Below are 15,840 nucleotides of genomic sequence, written 5' to 3' on the forward strand. Positions count from 1 at the left end.
CTAGACAAGTTAGCTTTTGAATTATAGCCACCCTGACAGTTTTTGACATAAGCATAACAATTAGTCATTCAGATTCGGGAGCGTTGGAGATGCTCTTAGAGCAACACTGCAACAGATACTTTACTAGTGAAGTATTGTCAGAGCGTCCACAGTGGTGGGCTCCAAATCAAGCAAATTCAAATTTGGTGGGCATCAAAACAATCTGGATGCAGTCATTTGGGCTTCAAAAGTGTACAGTCAGTGACAAAAAGTATATGTACCTGTACGATAGCTTGCCTATTGGGCAACTCTCAAAAAGTGTGTGTACTCAACATCTGACTACTGATATACCTGAAATTACATGGTCTAGATGGCCACTCATCAGAGTACGTATGATTGAATTTCAGGATTCATAACTGTAACATAGACTCTAAAATACAGTCACTTTTACCAGGGAGTGTGTCCACCCTTTGATTTGAGCACAGCCTTTATATGATCAGGTATGGATGCAACCAAAGCCTGAAGCTTGCTCTGAGGGTTTGCCTTCCACTTGGTATACAGCGTTTTGAGAACTTTTTTGGTTGACCAAGTGTTTTCGAGTGTTGATTGACGTCTTTTGCGGTCGTTGTGAATCGCTGTATAGACAGTCAACTTGGGATGGCCCAGTTTCTTGGCAATTTGAGTTCCAGGAACCCCAGCTTGGTGCATTAAAACAATAGAGGCCTTTTGAGTGGGCAACAGGCTACAAGTCTTCATTTTCAGACAGGTTCTGGATGAGGTATGAGGAAGTTATTCAAGAGACAAAGTGCCCATAGACTGGGACTACATATGTACTTGAGGTACGTACACTTTTTGTCACTGACTGTACATTCTATGTGTTTACACACACTTTGAGATTGGTGTACGTGGGCCTACATGTGGGAGGTATGGGATTGAGCAAGTGCGGGAATCTGGAGCCCGGCTTTTTGTTGCCAAATTTGTAGCCCAAAGCTCAAAATTTGAAGCCGGTGTGGTGATCAATTTATGGGATCAATTAAAAAATTCACATTTAGCAGTTTACCAGTTTATTAGAAGGATTCAGCAGGACAGAAAATTCAAAATGGAGGTTTTCGATCAATTGAAGCTCTTATAGGCTTATGTATTGGTCATAAGGATAACATTACATCATTTTATTTCACATTACTTATTAAGATCATTATAGTTTATTCACAAACTTATTACAAAAAGAAAGAAAAGAAAAACATAAGAAAAATTCAAAAATATAGGTACATAGGTTGGAAAATGGTTTTTAGGGTAGTAAAAATAAAGTTATGGGTATTATGAGGTTAGAATATGAAAGAACAACATTATATTATACTGTGACAATTTTAATCTTGGAGGTTGATAAGAAGAAACAGAAGTTATTAGAGAAAAGGCACTTTTTTGAAGTTGGTAAACAAGGAGTACACATGTAGTTTGGTTATGTAATAGTGGTAGTAATGGAATTTAAGGTTGCCAAGAAGATTTTCCGGGATTTTTAAGGTTACAGAAGATGATGTCATATTACATGAGCAAGAGAAATAGAGTAACAGCTGTGAAAAGTGGAGAAAATGGGTGAATTTCGTCAAAAATGAAGGTTTTCAGCTTATTACATATGTCAAATGACGTCAGATTGGGTTGGTAAATGGCTAATTCAACGCAGATGAGTGGATTACATAATGTACAAACTTTAAATCAATAGTAGCGGAGGTGTATGAAAAAAGTTATAAGGCAAATAAAGAATTGGTGTGAATCTCGAATTTACAGTCACAAGTCAGCATGTGATGCTCAAAATCTTAACTTCACAACTCGATGTCTTACTCATCACTCATCAGAAGTAGGTCATATGGGTGTCATAGATGATCAGTAACACGAGGGCTAGAAGATGCACTTTAGTAATCAAAAATTGGAGCACATCTGAAAAAATACGTAATCTCAAAAATTGGTTTTCAGCTAGTTTACAAGGAAAAAATCACCTGTATTCATCATAAGAAGTGCTGTACATCATATTATTGCGTCATTGATCAATTTTGGCTGTGAAAATTACATCATTTATTAGTAACAAAATCATTACATTGCGTCATCATAGGGTTTTTAGGGATTTCTGGGCGGATTTGACTGGTTTTGAGGCTGTTGACCATTGTAAAAGTTGGAGTACATTGTTATATATACTTTGAGAGGATTTTGGGACTGTTGTTCCCCCTTTTTTCTTTATCATCTACACAGTTATTATTTTGTTTATCATTATAAACTTATTGTAATAGTACCTGGTCACTTAAATACACCCTTTATTACAATTATAAAGAGAAATTTACTTTAGTTTTATAGTCAAAAAAGACTCATTGGGAATAATATCAATAAGATATTGCTTATTTCTTCAGTTATCATTTGGGAATAACACTATAGCAGTGTTGATAGTAATAACAATTGTGCTTTTGAAGTTAAAATACGTGTGAAGATATATTTCTCTGGTGCCTGATCTGTACTCAATACAACAGAGCCTTTCCTGATTGTGTTGTTTTAGAAGAGCAGTCTCAGACAACTTCTACTAGTCCTTTTCTTAGTAGATTATCCTCTTCCAGCTTTGTATAACCCTTGTTGGGTTATAAGTTCTACACCGGCTACAAAAAAATTTGGTGATGGGGACTGCCATTGCACCAAAAAATTGGGGCTCAGTCACCAAATTTGGCCATAGCCCCAATTTGGAGCCCACCACTGTGGATGCTCTCAATACCCAGTAAAGTATCAAGATCACAATTCCCATTGTAAGATACTTTGGTAAAATATTGCCAATGCAATACTTTACTCAATACAGTATTGAATACCAAGATACCATAAAATGTTGGCTCAGGTAACATACAGTCAACTCTCCATAAAGGCATACCTTTTATGGGCATAATTCCTCTAAATGCATAGGTTTTACGGAGTTTTTTCCCGCCAAAATAAGATTTGTAAAGGCATATTCCTCTGAATGCATAAGAAAACTGCCTGCCAAACTGTATGCCATTAGAGAGAGTTGACTGTATCAACAATACTAATGGTCCACAAACTTGAACACCCAACCTACAAACCCATGACAACCCGATTGTTTTTGGGGTTTTGTCCATTGGTTTCCCACTTCCCTGTTGGACAAAACTCAAAAAACAATTGGGGTGTCATGGGTTTTGTCCATGGGATTTTAGGTTGGGTGTTCATGTTGGTGTACTGCTACTGGGTACAATACCAATACTGTATTGAATATCATACAGTTTATCAATACTGTCCCAATACCAATACCAATACTGGCCTAAAAACAGTAGCAAGGGCCTTCAAGGGCAGTGCATTTGAGTGGAGATGAGAAGAAAAAAACAAAGAGCTGTGTGTAAATAACAAAAAAGAGCAAAAAAGAGTAATAGAAATGTTAACAATAACAATAATAATAACAATAACAATAACAATAACAATAACAATAACAATAACAAGTGTTTATGAATATAGGAAATATAAGATGTAAACTTCTTGTCAACCCTTTCTTTTACAATGTGGTTAGTCCAATGCAATGCTACTTGCCATACATCTTTGACACTCTGCAAACTCCTTGCCTGCTATGAGTATCCCATCCTTAGACCACATTAGAGCACTTACCAAGCGCTCATTGGTTGGAGGTTTCATAGCTCCTCAATCACGACAACACACATCTTCAGCTGCTGAGAAAGTTCTCTCAACAGCACAGGACGCCCCACAGACCGCTAGATAATTTCTTGCCAGAGATGATAGAACTGGATATCTGGCCTTGTTGACCTAGTAAACGGATGTGGTCATGCATCAAAGTCAGCTTTGAGTACACCATGTCTGTGTGGTGTTTGCTCATTGACAAGCTCACACAAATTGCCTTTGTGCCTCAAAGGCATTCCATGTGTGCTCACTGTTGGGCAACTGCCACAAGGACGAAGTGGTATAGAATAGAAAATATAAGAATAAGAAAGGGTTGAAAGGATACCTTCCACCACTCTAAAGCGAGGTTTGGGTCCTTTTCTACTGCCTTAGATGGCTCATCAACACGCTCAACATAATTACAAAGTTCGTTTTCAAAGTGAGTCTGAACTTGCTTTCTATGAGCTCAAAATCTGTCATTGTCATTGTCATTGTCATTGTCATTGTCATTGTCATTGTCATTGTCATTGTCATTGTCATTGTCATTGTCATTGTCATTGTCATTGTTTGAATCAGTTGCACTGTCCTTTTTATTCTTGCCAGGATGACACCCAGCAGCACCCAACATTGGAATTCTGACACCATGAAGCCATTTTATGAGCTCATATTGGTTTAATTCAAAAAACATACTTGCCACTTTTCTCCAGCCTCTCATTCATCTCATTTGTCCTTGGAGGGTGGTTCTGAAAGATTTCAAAGTTCTGGGTGTGAAAGAACACTTGAAGTTGAGTGAGTTCACAAATCACATCAATTTAAGCTTTATCTTGTGGTAACCTGCTGTCAACTGCCAAATTAACTACAACCATTCCAACAATGGTTGATCAGAAATTTGTAAGAAGCTCATCAACACAGCAGATGGAATGACTGCAACTGAGCTTTCCAGCTTTTTCTAGAATCAACTTCACCACACCTGATTAGTGGGTTGACCACTTCTTGGCTATGTCAAATCTTAAATATAACTGATGAGAAAGTGATGTTCTCACCAATAGCCATGAAAGCCAAACAATGATCATAGAGGATTCAGCACATGTATTGCAAAAGATGTGAAGTGTCACAAGGATGCATGATTGTCATTGGAGGATCATATTCCTTGCACATTGCTCAAAAAAATTGAAAAAAAAAGTATGAATTTTGCACCGGACAGAATTTTCAAAAAAAACAAGTCACACCGCGGGAATCAATCAGTTCAAAACCGGTGTCCGGGTTTGAAATTTCCTCAAATTGTGAATTTCGTTCACAATTTGTTTGCAATAGGTTTACCAATTGCCCTCGAGCGGTACTCTGTTGGCCCCGCGTATGTATGTACAGCTACAACATACAACAACAACCCCATTTCCGACCATTGAGCCAGCTTTCCTTTGTCATGCATCCTCAGTCTTGATGCTCTGCACATTGATGAATCTGTGGTGACTGTTGTTGAAAGGCGTTGTTGTTGTATGATGTAGCTGTGCATACACGGGGAGAGCAGAGTACCACTCAAGGGAAATCAGCAAACGTATTGCAAACAAGTTGTGAACGAAATTCACAATTTGAGGAAATTTCGAACCCGGACACCAAAATTCGGTTCAATCGGGGTTCAAGCTAATTAATTCCCGCAGTGTCAACCATGGCTGTAAAGACCCTCTCGCTTGTCTGAGAGGGATTAGTATTTACAAGTGTGACTTTGAAGACTCATTTGCTTGTACAGTCACAATGTTGTATGTATACAACATATGCTTATAGCGTGTGTCACGAACCTACGATGATGAATATGATCACCCCAAGTCTCAAGATTCAGGGAGCCACCACTTCTTTGCAAACCGCTTTTCCTCTACCGACTTGGATTACCTATTCTCGTTGTCTCCCGTCGTAACTTAAACGGGATCATCAGCGAGGCTAGCTCGTTTCTGCCTTCAAGCTCCTATCCTTTCCAGAATCACATTTCGTGAGTTCATGTTTTCCACATCCGATCTCCGTTGAGGACCTGACCCCTTTTTTCAAATGCTCGATCGGACATGCCTAGCGATCACACCGAACAGCTGTTGCAATTAATACCATAGACTCAAGCTCTAATATACACCATGCGTGAAGTTATTAGTTTGCACGTCGGTCAAGCTGGTTGTCAGCTTGGTAATGCCTGCTGTGAGTGACTGATTTGGGATATATAACGTTATGTACTCTACTGAACTGAATCTCGCGCGCAGGGGAGCTTTATACGATTGAACACGGTGTGTTTAAACACTTCTGAGTTTGTGTTAATGTCTGCTTGCGTTTCTGACACATCCAGGCTTCCTATAGGTCTCAGCCCCGATGGACGTATCACTTCCCCAACTGCCAGAGGGGATGATGGTTTCAGTACCTTCTTCAGCGAGACGGGATCTGGTAAATACGTGCCTAGGTTAGTGCTCATTTGAAATATAGTCAACATCTTTGGATACATATTGTTCATCATGCTATGTTTATCCAGGAGTATCTACATGGATCTCGAGCCAAACGTGGTAGATGAAGTTCGAACGGGTACCTATAGGAATTTGTTTCATCCCGAGACCATGGTGACTGGTAAAGAAGGTGTGCACAGGCTTTCTGTCTCAGTGGGTGTCCTACATGCGTTGATGGCCATACTGACCACTCGATATTATTAGATGCCGCCAATAACTACGCCCGTGGTCATTATACTGTCGGAAAGGAGTTGATCGATCTATCGATGGACCGGATCCGCAAGTTGGCAGACAACTGTACAGGTCTCCAAGGTTTCTTTGTCTTTCACTCCTTTGGAGGTGGTACCGGTTCAGGTTTTGGAGCGCTTCTTCTCGAGCGCCTCAGTGCCGATTACGGGAAGAAGTCCAAATTGGAGTTTGCCATCTATCCGGCCCCCAACATGTCGAGCTCAGTTGTCGAACCTTACAACTCTGTTTTGACCACCCACACCACGCTTGAACATGGTGAGTAGACTTTCTTTATGCAGCCAAGTTTTTTGACTGGCCACCTGACACAGTGCTTTGCTTTGTAATTACGTAGTCGATTGTAGTTTCATGGTTGACAATCAGGCAATCTACGAGATCTGTCGGAAGAATCTTGGGGTTCAATCCCCGGGGTTCACCAACTTGAATCGATTGATTGCTCAAGTGGTCTCATCTGTCACCGCATCCCTTCGATTCGACGGAAGTCTTAATGTAGACCTCAACGAGTTCCAGACCAATCTGGTTCCGTTCCCTCGGATTCACTTCCCTTTGGCCACTTATGCACCTATCATCAGTGCCGATAAGGCTTTCCACGAGAGCAACAGTGTAGCCGAGATGACGATGTCTTGTTTTGAACCCACAAACCAGATGGTCAAGTGTGACCCTCGTCAAGGCAAATATATGTCCTGTGCACTTCTCTACCGTGGTGATGTTGTTCCACGTGATGCAAACGCTGCGGTTGCAACGATCAAGACGAAGCGTACGATTCAATTTGTCGACTGGTGCCCGACTGGATTTAAGCTCGGGATCTGTAATGAGCCTCCTGCCTCAGTCCCGGGCAGCGATACCGCAAAAGTCTCTCGAAGTCTTTGCATGCTTAGTAACACTACCGCTATTGCAGCTGCGTGGAGTAGACTTGATCACAAGTTTGATCTTCTCTACAGCAAGCGTGCATTTGTTCATTGGTCAGTTTCATGATATACTTTCATTTTGGTTCACATTGTGTTACTCATTTATGTTGTGGATCTAATTTCAGGTATGTTGGAGAAGGAATGGAAGAGGGTGAATTCTCAGAGGCTCGTGAAGATCTCGCAGCTCTTGAGAAAGATTACGAGGAAGTCGGATTGGATGGTGCTGATGAGGAGGAACCTGGCGAATATTGAGCTATCGTACTTTGTTTTACATGGTTACCCACAACCTTTGGATGTGCATTATACATTTGATAATCAAGCAAATATATATCATTTAAGTCCTGTCCCACACCACCAAGGAATGTGGGCATCTGCAACGTTGCAAATCGAGCCAGCCCAATACGCTGGTTTTGAATATGGTATCAGAGTTTGTATTGCAGCCCAGAAGCAAGATGACCAATAAAGAAGCGTTGTTTACTCTCAAAAGGCGTTGTAGGTTTGCAAACTCCTTGTAGACATCACAGCCTCTGCCTGTTATGCCGAGGGGGCACCAGTCACATGAAGTCACATACATATGCACTGAGGTCCCCCTCTCAGCCCAAACCTCGAGCAATGTTGTCGGATTTCCTGACTAGTAAATGATCATGACAGATTCCAATTAATTTCCCCGTCCGATCAGGATGGATAACCCAGACTATTACATATATGTGTCCTGTGATACAGCAGGATACAGCACATCATCTTCAAAGATCAAGGTTCCCTTGTGAGATGACAATTTATATGTTCAACACCTGCAGGACCCAGATTACTTTGAAATATTCCAAGGAAAAGAGACATCCAAGGGTACCATTTTTGAATCTGTGCCTTTTAAGCTTTCAGTCTCAATCATATATGAAGCGTGAACATCGAGAGGACACAGCATTATCATTAGCAGACAGTAACATCAAATTGAATACGTTTATTTTGTAACATGACAAGTATATTGATAGAAAGAAACGAAAATAAGTTTGAAAACTCTACATTTGATCAAAGAATTAAGGTGTTAGAAAAATGATTATGGATGTCTTTAATTAAGGGTTTGATTGAGGCAGAGAGAGAGAAACCACAAAAATAAATTAATCATAATTGTCAACGAATCATCCTACCTTAGGCTTCAGTTTGACTTTTGACTTTGATCGTGTCTTTCGGATTTCTTATAACGGTGCATTTTCAGGTGTTTGCCCATCAAGGTTATTGCTAAATATTGATTCAATCATCAAATTTTGAATGGTAAGAGAATCGATCAATCGTCTGATGAAAAAAAAATGAGAAATGAAAGATGAGTTTGACTTACAAATTCCAGGTGAACGGTGAAACTATGAGTAAGTCTTGACTTTCTTCTACAGTTGAATTAATTTTGATCCAAAATCAAAACAGTGGTTGTTATTCTATAAGTTCAAGTCAAAATAAACGAAACCATTATAAAGCTTACATCCTTTGTCATCCATATCTGGAAGCATCCTACCGCTGGGTCCAAAGTTACAACCGTCTAGTACCGGAGCTATTTGCATGGTCTCCGGTTGATTCTGGCGTTGGATATAACTGTAAGTTAATGAGAGAGAAAGTCATGTGGCGTTATTGATCTTGTCAGCTATCTTGTTAACCTGACAATTGGAAAGCACGTTGGGTACTCACATCTGCTTGCCACAGTTTCCATTTCCAGCCCTGAAAGGATTTCACGTCATAGGTTTTCAAGGTCAGATCAAGAAGATGAGGGTATGCATAGTCAACAAAAATGTAAGAGCTCACCAGTTTAACCATCCTGCGGTTTGAGGGTCTGCCCCGTTGACCCAACTCGTTCCGGACCATAGACAAACACCTAAGGTGTCAAAAAAGTATCAATGTCCAAGTTGTGTGAAAGACGCATGGCTCAACCAAAAGATTTAAGCTCACCTGAAGCCGTAACTGGGATCATACGGACCTAAAAATAGTTTTCAAAGAAGCCAAAAATCAGATTCTGTATCTTTCTCTTGCAAACTTCATCCGCAATCGGTCTTCTAGACACTTACCACAGATCTTTCATTCCCAATTAAAGTCGAATGAAAAAGCAATGGGTTAGTAAACTATACGTATGACCATCAAGAACTATATACTGATAATCAATCAAACTTACCCCGCCACCGCCATGAATGCTCATTGACTAGAGTTGCACAGAAAAGAATTCGCACGTTAGAAATAAGTGGATCAGATAAAGAGTTTCTTGTGGTTTGATAAAGTGCTTACCCCATTGGTTGTATCATATCGACGACGGAATCGTTGTTTCACCGATGGATTTCCCATCTGAATGTTACGAGAAAACCGATGAATTTCAATCATGTAAGTCAATCAGATTCAAGTTACTCAAGTTCCAAAAATTCGAAAAAGAAATCTCTTCTCACCGTTCCGACGTATTCAGCCGTAATGGGGGCATTTGGATCTCCAGTGCAAGGCATATCTGTAGAGGATTGTACACACCCGTCCTTTTGCAAGAAGTAATTATAGCATAATGTATGATTGACCGCACTTGCGTCCTCTGTACTAGGGAGATCAGTTGCGGCTGGGTCGTCGACTGAAATACGATGTTTGACTTTCACTGAGAAGGATTAAGATCGGACTTGATCCGCTGAGAAGGGAGACAGAGGATGATCGAAAGGAAACACAATCTGTAGAAGAGATTGTAACACAAAGTTTGAGTTCGATGAGGAAAAGGGAAGAAGATGAAGAAAGGCTTGTTCTATATATATGTGCCTCAGACAAACTCAAGATTACGTCACGAAGTGAGAAGAGAAACCTAACATAATGCGCATCTAGATAAAACGCGTCTCTATGTGTAATGCGCCTAATTGATCACTTTGTGATCCTGATTGACTGCCAGTCACAGTGCATCTTCGACGGCCAGAGCAGTGTCATCCGCGTCATCAGACGCGATGAAGATAGCCAAAATCAAGAGAATAAGGATAAATACATAACTTTTGAGGGCGATGAAATTCATGTTTTGATAAGCTGGATTGTGTAAGTTGTGATGTTCAAGAAAGTGCTGATGTAATGATGATGAAGTATCGGATGAAGAAAGCTGTTGATGAGCAAATCTTTGATCTCTCTTATAGCTTTCCTTTCTTTAATTTTTGAGTCGAGAATCCAAAACTTGGGCCTATGTAGAGAGTTCGCTTGTGCTATAAGAGGAAGATACAAGACTTCTTGCTCAAAACCATCTATTGGACAAGTCTGAGGGCTCGAAAGTCAATACATAAGCCCTCTTCGCTCGCTCCGCGGAAGTCATTCGTATCCAGCAAGTCTGAATTTGGAGGGTTGTGGATGGCCGCGAAGGAATACCGTCTTGAAGCACCTTCATCGATCGTGTGTTTGTGAAATTGACAAATTTGTTTGAAAGATATGACTACCTTGTAGGAGCCGTTTGGCCTTCTTTTAACACACACCAGCCAGCCTATCAACTTCCTTTTGGCCCCAAAAACTGGACTTTCGAGCAGAATAAAAATACTTACATCTCATGACCGTCAATCATGTGACCAAAAGCTCAATGAAACCCATCTTTCGGCTCACGAATTGCCTCGTGGTATTGCAGGTTCAACTTTTCTCAAACGTATTGAAAGATACATATAGGATCTGAATGAAAATTAATAGTCAGATCCTACTGTTTCTGTAGCACTTTAAGATACCGAAGATCTTGAATTGGTATTCCCAAGGTATCGGATTATGTATGTATGTACTCCTTCACGGTTGTTTTTTTGCTTCTGGATCATCTTCTTTGAGCCCTAATCATAACATATCATTTTATCTTCAACATGAGATATACCAGGCAGCATTCTTTGTATGGCAAGAGTCATATGGTAAAACGAAGGAAATCATAATTTATCAAATCTTAATGATATCTTACCAAGAGATAAAAAGGCTGTCAATCATGTAAATCTAATCAACACGAGGAAATGAAGTCTGGTTTGTAGTTTAGTTTATAGATTGGTGGGGACCCATCCTTTCAGAGCAGCAACTCTTCTTCCAGACTTCTTGGCCTTGTAAAAACTCATCCCCGAGCGTGATATGTATGATTATCTGCATCCATAAAGGCCGGAAGATAGTGTTTACATGAAGGTGTGATTTTGATACAAATAGGTGAATAAACATACATACACAGCCCGTTGAATACTTTAGGAGAAGTGAGTTGAGTGAGAGTTGATGGATTAAGTAAAGAAATCGAGTGAGTGATAGGATGGAGTGGTATGTACCTGAAGAATTGAACTGAACTTACATAACAACTCACCAAATCACTTTCAACTTGATTTCCTTTTCTTCTTTACTACCGATCTCGACTTTACCATTTACCATTCATCATCATCATCATGTCTCAACTTCCTTCTCCTCGTCCTCCAATCCATCGACCTCCTTCAGTCAGAATATTAAGACGTTCACCTTCAAACACAGCAACACATGGATCTGTCATTGATGATCCTAACTCGAGACTTCCTGTCAATCAATCCATCTCATTCAATCCAAAGACAAAAGATCCCACCATCAAGACTCCAAACCTCATTCCATCACCAAGTCCACTTCTTGAAAACTCAGGTCGAACCACCCCTCCTACTGGCTCTCGAACGTTTTCAAGTTCACCTACTCAACTAACTCGTTCACCAGCTGGAAGTTTAATCAGTCGAGCTATCTTTGGTAGAAGTCCTAAACATTCTCATCATCGAAACAGGACTCGAGCATCTACGGTGAACAGCCGAAATTCAGCTTACATGCCTTCAAATCCGGCTTCACCATCTGGAAGAGATTCAAGATCAAAACATCATCTACAGCCTAGTCTCACTTCTTCTACAAGAGCGTTTTCTCCAAGTGGTAGTAGTAGGATCAGGTCAAGAACTATGGATGACGCCAATGTTTTAGAGGACGATGAGAATGAGACCAGTGAGTGATACTTTGTACAGGATGTGAAGCAAATCATCCATTTTCGAATCTTTTCATACTTGTCTTTTTCGTCACTTTTCTCAAACTTCTTCTTCTGGCAAATCTCTTATGAGTTGTCATTTCGGATGCATACATACTTACTTTCCCAATTTGGGCTAAAATGCTACCATCATTCATCACCTTCTCGGGCCTTTCAAGTCTTAACCCCAAGTGGACTTGTATATCATTTTCTAACTGTGTTTTATTTTGCTTATTATGGTAGGCCAGACGGATGCGAATCGACATCACCCATCAGCTCACGAAAACTTATCCGATCCTATAAGTTTTTCAACAATCAGTCGAATGAATCCATCAACTCGTAGTACTCAGCATGAAGGACAACCTCGAGAGATAGAAGGACTTCCAGAAGAAGAGGAAAGTGAAGGAGAAGCTGAATCAGTTGCAGGCGATAATGATGAAATCGACTTACTCGAAGTCGTCGATCCTGCAGGTATGTATCAATCTTTTGTGACTTTCAGTTTCTTTCTGTTCTTTACCTCAATGACAGAGCTTTTAGATTGATTCGTGTGTTTCCTTTGGTTTTAAATTACACAGTTCATACAGCCTCTACTTTGGCACATATTCAAAACAGTATCTTCCTCTCAAGTCTATTCAATCCATTCAACTCACCTGTAATAGAAATTGCTCATGACCAATGTCTTGGAGGAGCCAGCATGTCACGTAGATCAAGTGTAAGAGCTAAATCACCCAAACTTGAACCAGTAACCGAGAGAAGATCTAAGATTAGAAGAGGTTCAATCTTATTAAGACCATCACCTACTCTAGATGAAGAATCGGGTAGAACTCCACAAGAAGAAAAAAATCCAGTTGATGATCATATTATTGAGATTGTGGAACAAAACCCAAGAAAACGGTCTTGGATCGCTTTGAAAAGAATGGCTAGTGGAGCTTGGGCTTTTTTGAAAACTCCACTTGGAATCGTGTTTGGGATTTATGGATTCTTGGTTGTCTTTTGGGTTAGTAAACTTTAATTTCATTTATTGATCTTGATTTATTGATAGAAAACTGATTTTTGATTTACTTTTGGGGAATTTCTAGGGGGCTGCTCTGGTGAGTTCGATTTGCAAACCAACCAATCTGAAACGATTTTCTTGACTTTTGTCGTCTTCTTAAACACTAATTTGTCCTTTTCTTTTGAAAAAAGGTTTTGATTTTGTTGAAATGGATTAAGATTGAACCTATTCAACACTATAGGATCTGGGTTGAAATCTGTAGTCAGATCCTAAATGGTCTTTTTACAATCACGGTTAGTTTAATCTTTTTTGAATAACTTTTGAAAGAGAAGATATTAAAATGAAGTTTTCCGTAGGGTATTGGTTTACTACCATCACGGTTAATTGATTGGTGGAGTGAGTTTTTCTCTCTTTTCATTTTCTTTTATTCGGATCTCATTCTAAAGTAACGTCCCATTTCATCTCTCTTGAAACCAGACATCTCAGTCATCCTTCATTACGCAAGAATCATATGGCAAAGAAAAGGAAAACATAATTTATCAGATCCTAATGATATTTTACCGATAGATAAAGATTTATCAGAAGCCGAGAAAGCCGTGAAACCACCTAGATCACCTAAACATAAACGATTTAAAAAACAAAACAATTGTGAGAAATTAGAAGATGAAAGAAGGATCTTAGGAATTCAAGAGTGCAGAAGATTAGAAATCGCTCAAACTAAATTATGTAAATCTCAAACTTGGTATAGACCTCATTCTTCTGCTACTCATTATGTAAGTTTACTTTGATCTTTTGTTTATTTCATGATGATGATGATGACACAAAAGTACTTTGTGAGTTTGAGGGAAGAATTGAATCTTGATGTGTTTTTGATTTGGTTTGGTATTCATTAGGCTTTTCCTATTTGGGGTGCTTGTGGAATCTTGATTTGTAATCTGGGGAATAGTATTTTTCAAGCTGCTTTATGTGGTGTGATGTGGGGATTAAGGTATAGTGAAAGACCAGCTGTGAGTTTTGATAGAGTATTGACTTTCTTCTTTTAGTAGAGACTTATTTTTTTATCTTTCGTTTGTTTTTGTGGTTTAGTGGACAACTGCCACTTTTATGGCACTTTCGTTTTCATGTGGAATCACAAGGTAAGCAAAAGATGATCTCAAAACTCAAAAGTAGTCAAATCAAGTTGATGATTGATTCTTTTTTTCGGTTTGGTTGGTTGGTTAATCCAATGTAGTGCGATTTTAATTTGGCAAATTGGAAAACGTACACAGAAATCGGAAGAAGTTAGAAGAAAAGTTGAAGAGTTTTTGAAAGAAAAGAAAGAAATGGTTGGAGTTGTCGAAGAAGAAGAGGTAGAAGTGTAAGAATTGAAGTCTAGAGAGTCAGGATTAGATTGGTTCGGATTGGATTGGATTATCACATTGCATATATTCATGTTTAGACAGGTTGATCATTTTCTTTAGAGCATCTTATATTTTTTTTGTTTGTATTTGTATGTATTGACATTTCTTTTAAAAAGCATTAGCATGTAGCATGGTTTTTTTTCTTTTTTTTCTATTTCTTGAAAGTTGAATTAATTTAGCATTTTCTTTTATCTTCTTTTATCTCCCTTCTATATTTAAGTTTGATTTAATTACTTTGTTTTTTTTTCTTTATGTAGATACTTTTTTTTTTCTTTTTTTTTTCTTTTTTTGCATGTTTTTTTCAAGATAATTTTATTAGTGAAGAAGTTAAGAAATAAGTTTGTCCTTTTTTGAATTTATGAATAGTAGATCTTTTATCTTTGATTGAGTTTAACTTTCAATGCATCACTTATTTCCAAAAGAGATATTTACCATGTATTTGAGGTTGGGAAAAGTGAAAAGGTGGTCACTGGCTTTAGAAGTGCTCATAAAATAGCTTGATCCTCCCCCCAGTTAGAAGTAACCATAAGGAGGTTATACTGGAAGAAGACTCCTAGATACCAATGTAAGGAGAAGTCATCAATATACTGCTTAGCCTTTGGTGAGATTATCAAATCCAAATACATATCTGAATGAAGAGCTCTATTAAATGCCAATCAAGGTTTGATATCCATCAATACCCATCTTCAAAATGACATCACTCAGTGACAATTCAATATCATTAGGTGAAACAGGATGGAATCAGGTTTTTCAGTTTCTAATGTAGGAACACAAAGACTGATAAATTTACTTTTTGTGTTGTAATAACAAAATATTTGATGCTTCTTGCCTGGACCCACCATACCATCAACATACACCAATCTACTGAGTCTGGACTCTGAAGGCACAGACATCATGAGTGAATCTAACCAAGCCCACAGTACTACTGCCAATGCTTTGCGTAACTCAAGTCGGATCATCCAGACCCCATCCTTTTTAATAAACACATTCCCAAAAAAAACCAAAAAAATATAAAGTAAAAGAAAAAAGTTTAGATATAACTGATAAAAAAAAGTCAAAGATGAAACAAATTGTCTATACACGTGAATAAGAAAATGACAAAAAAGAAATTAAAAGAAGATAGAAAAAAAAATGAGGAAAAAGTGCTTCTGTTTGTAAGTTTAGCTTGCTCACATGCAAAGTTCATCCTAAAATATCAATCCAAATCAATCGTATCTTATTATATCTA

General features: G+C 38.8%; 3 protein-coding genes across 3 annotated transcripts; 2 read left to right on the forward strand and 1 right to left on the reverse strand.

Moving 5' to 3' along the window:
• Nucleotides 1-5,475: 5,475 nt before the first annotated feature.
• MELLADRAFT_115344 (uncharacterized protein) lies at nt 5,476-7,611 on the forward strand (the record flags this gene model as incomplete). The annotated part of the gene is made up of 8 exons (XM_007405478.1): nt 5,476-5,614; nt 5,693-5,813; nt 5,876-5,897; nt 5,968-6,067; nt 6,137-6,237; nt 6,312-6,611; nt 6,688-7,315; nt 7,387-7,611. The coding sequence occupies 7 exons, from the start codon at nt 5,751-5,753 to the stop codon at nt 7,511-7,513; spliced, it is 1,341 nt and encodes a 446-aa protein (XP_007405540.1).
• A 539-nt stretch (nt 7,612-8,150) lies between these two features.
• MELLADRAFT_70896 (uncharacterized protein) lies at nt 8,151-9,576 on the reverse strand (the record flags this gene model as incomplete). Its single annotated transcript, XM_007405738.1, has 9 exons — nt 8,151-8,497; nt 8,595-8,640; nt 8,733-8,842; nt 8,936-8,965; nt 9,050-9,119; nt 9,194-9,221; nt 9,310-9,316; nt 9,414-9,440; nt 9,524-9,576. Coding segments are annotated over 7 exons (261 nt in total).
• Nucleotides 9,577-11,532: 1,956 nt separating this feature from the next.
• On the forward strand, nt 11,533-15,014 carry MELLADRAFT_115346 (uncharacterized protein; the record flags this gene model as incomplete). Its single annotated transcript, XM_007405479.1, has 10 exons — nt 11,533-12,199; nt 12,462-12,689; nt 12,794-13,215; nt 13,298-13,309; nt 13,404-13,505; nt 13,569-13,608; nt 13,690-13,985; nt 14,106-14,219; nt 14,299-14,348; nt 14,444-15,014. 10 exons carry the CDS (start codon nt 11,635-11,637, stop codon nt 14,571-14,573), a joined length of 1,959 nt encoding a protein of 652 aa, XP_007405541.1.
• Between the last annotated feature and the right edge of the window lie 826 nt (nt 15,015-15,840).

Source organism: Melampsora larici-populina (assembly GCF_000204055.1).
Source record: "Melampsora larici-populina 98AG31 unplaced genomic scaffold MELLAscaffold_4, whole genome shotgun sequence".
NCBI classification, from domain to species: domain Eukaryota; kingdom Fungi; phylum Basidiomycota; class Pucciniomycetes; order Pucciniales; family Melampsoraceae; genus Melampsora; species Melampsora laricis-populina.